The sequence below is a fragment of the Stegastes partitus genome, unplaced genomic scaffold (assembly GCF_000690725.1).
Source record: "Stegastes partitus isolate 25-593 unplaced genomic scaffold, Stegastes_partitus-1.0.2 Scaffold0, whole genome shotgun sequence".
In the NCBI taxonomy this organism is placed as follows: domain Eukaryota; kingdom Metazoa; phylum Chordata; class Actinopteri; family Pomacentridae; genus Stegastes; species Stegastes partitus.
The window spans coordinates 1,459,745-1,462,645 of record NW_007577731.1 but is presented as its reverse complement, the minus strand read 5'-3'; the positions used below and the strand labels follow the sequence as shown (position 1 = coordinate 1,462,645).

At 46.0% G+C, this 2,901-nt stretch overlaps 1 protein-coding gene across 1 annotated transcript in view; it reads right to left on the bottom strand.

Annotated features, from left to right (window-relative positions):
* The window catches only part of LOC103368252 (uncharacterized), a 69,187-nt gene that overhangs the window by 35,926 nt on the left and 30,360 nt on the right, over positions 1–2,901 (bottom strand). The window contains exons 46-49 of the mRNA XM_008296599.1: positions 1,222–1,374; positions 596–712; positions 346–519; positions 52–238 (exon numbers count right to left, since the gene is read on the bottom strand). Coding sequence (XP_008294821.1) covers positions 52–238; positions 346–519; positions 596–712; positions 1,222–1,374 — 631 coding nt within the window. The remainder of the gene's footprint in view (positions 1–51; positions 239–345; positions 520–595; positions 713–1,221; positions 1,375–2,901) is intronic.

The window sequence follows — 2,901 nt, the reverse complement described above, 5'->3', positions numbered from 1 at the left end:
AAAAGGGCTCGAGCTCACAAAAATGCGACCCAGCTTTTGAGCCGATCTGACCTTTGAACTGAGCAGTCAGCACAGTGTCGAGACTCTGCTGCGTCCTTGTTTGATTGAAAGCCAACGGAGAGCAGGACAGACGCACAGACAGACGTCCGTCAGCGCCGCTGATGTTCAGGCCGGAGGTGAGCAGCTTGTGTCCGTCCACAGTGAGCTGAGCTCTGGACTGGAGCTGAGACAAGACGCCCTGGATGGAACACAGGCCCTTTGGGGGAAAAAATCAGAAAAATTTGCTTATTTTAGTCGCTAATTCAATAAATACATTTTAAAATCTCACTCAGTATGCTGTCTCACCTCTATGCTAAGGGGCAGGCCTCTGTCCTGTAGCCACGGCCAGCTGTGCCACATGCTTCCTCTTATTTCTTTGACCACAGGAAAACTTTTCATCTTAAATCTCAGTCCTGCCAGCTGACCTCCGAACTGGGACTGCAGGGTCAAGGCCTTCCCCTCCGCAGAACCGAGCTCCACCTGCACACACAGTCGCCGTTACAGGGTTTAGCTGCTGAAACCTGGGCTTCCATGTGTCTGTGTTTGGGTTTCTCACCTGGATGCTGTTGTTCGCAGGGATTCCCAGCTTCTTCAGATAGTTCACCATGTGTCTGAAGTGACTCTTCACTCTCGTCGTATCGGACGTCTTCACCACGGTCAGCTCTTGACTTAGCTGCAAAACAATTCAGGAGAAGTGGGTCAGAAACATTTTTGAGAATCCTTTTCCATCTGGTTCCCAGTAAAAACCGAAGCACCACGCAGAGAGAAACAGATTCCATCAGACATTTGATCTCTTAATTACAAAAACATACCAACAGGTAGTGAACATGAAATATCTTCGTAAGGTGTCGGGGAGGTATTGCTGCCAGAAAAGCTTCACGGTCCATTTATTCGTGTTTTTGTACTGGAGGGATAAACAGTGTTCTCTAAAAGACATCCCCTCCTTTGGTGCTTTGATGATGGTGGTGCGGAGCGATAACACGTTCCTGCAGGTGTACAGTCAGGTTGAAATCTGGTGTGCAGCTGTGTGGAAGCATCTGCGTTTATTCAGGGTTTTCCTATAATTTGCTGCCTGTCTGCAGACATTATTACGACTGAGTGGTAGCTTGAGTGGTTTTGAAATACATTTTCATACCAAAAACCACCTGAAAATCTGTTTTAGTCGGCCAACGCTGCCCTTACCTTTTGATTTCCCCCACTGCTGCTGAATATGTAAAAGTACGATCCGTTGCTGTGACTCCCAGAATTCACTGCTAGCGCGGCCTTCACAGGGAAACCCAGCTTCTTCAGCAGCGGCATGGAGTGGTTTAGATTCAGCGACGCTTCATTTTCATCCTGCAGCAGCAGACGTTTAAACACAGGAAGAACAGGTGACGTCCTNCACATTTCAACCAGAACACTTCATCTCTGGGACACAGAACCCGTCTCCTTCCTGAGCCTATGATGGCTGGACATTCCCATGGTGGTTGTACTTGACAGAACTGTCTGAACAGATGAACGTGGAACCTTCAGACATCTGGAAGTTGTACCCAAGGATGGACCAGACTGATGGAGGTCCACAGTTTGCTTCCTGATATCTTGGCTGATTTCTTTAGATTTCCCATGGTGTCACAGAAGGAAGAAGTGTGTTTGAGGTAAAATACATCCACAGGTGTGCCTCCAATTAACTCAGATGTTGTCAAATAACCTATCAGAAGCTTCCAAAGCCATGACGTCATCATCTGGGCTTTTCCAAACAGTTTGAAGGCATCTTAGTGGATGTAAACTTCTGACTTTAAAGAAAGTAGTAAAAATTCTAGAAATAATTTTGTTAATCCTAACTGACCTAAAACAGGAAAAGTTTTGTCTAATTTAATGTCAGATGGTGAGAAAATAAAAGGTTTTATGTCGTTTTATACAGTGTGTGTACACGTCTAGTTCCAACTGTACGTCTGTGTGCACATGTTTGTCAGAAACTATGGGTCTGTGTTTCACTTTACCTTCATTTTCAGATGTTTTTGAGTGCCAAAATGTGGTGTCTGTACCTGTGAGGCATGTGGTATCCCTGCACGATGAGAGCGAGCGAGGAGCTGAGTTCAGGGTTTACGGCCATGGAGCACCTCAGCTGAGACTCCGTCAGTCGTCCCCAGGCCTCGACCTGCACCAGATGCCCACAGGTGGGTAAAGTAGAAGAACAAAGCTGTGGGACTTTGACGCTGCCCTTACCTGCAGCGCAGGACTAGTCCGTCCCTGTACGGTGTGTTTCAGTGTGGCTCTGGCCTCCTTGGTGCCTCCATGTGCCCCCCAACCTCCGACGTCCCCCATCACCCGGAGCCTCCAGTGCTGGCAGTGAATATCCAACGAGGCGCTTCGCAGAGGACCTGCACAGGGAATCAGAGTGCCGTTAAAGAGAACAGGTTGAAGGTATGACACCTGAGAGGGCCTCATTAGGAGAATAAAACTGGTGATAAGCAGCTTAGAGAAGCTTTATATTGAATATAGATTTTAGAATGTAGATTTAGTGATGTGAAAATTGATTTTTAACCACTTTGAATCAAGTGTGGTTAAAAACGAGTCAACATTTGTTTTTTAAAGCAAACAGCGACGTCTGCTGGTCAGTCTCTGGTATTGCACTTTGTAGGTTGGCGTTCATGTGACAGGAAATATGAAGTTACATGAAACTGTCAAATTTGAACGAAAAAAAAAAACATAATACACCTAAAATAAAATAACTGTGATGCCACATTATTGGTTGTATGAGTTCTGAATCTGTTCTATAGAAAGAAAAATATTAGGAGCACAGAAACGACCACTGAAATATTCTTACACATCCATCCATCATGTCCACACCTTAATCCTCACCAGGGTGGTGGTGGGCTGGAG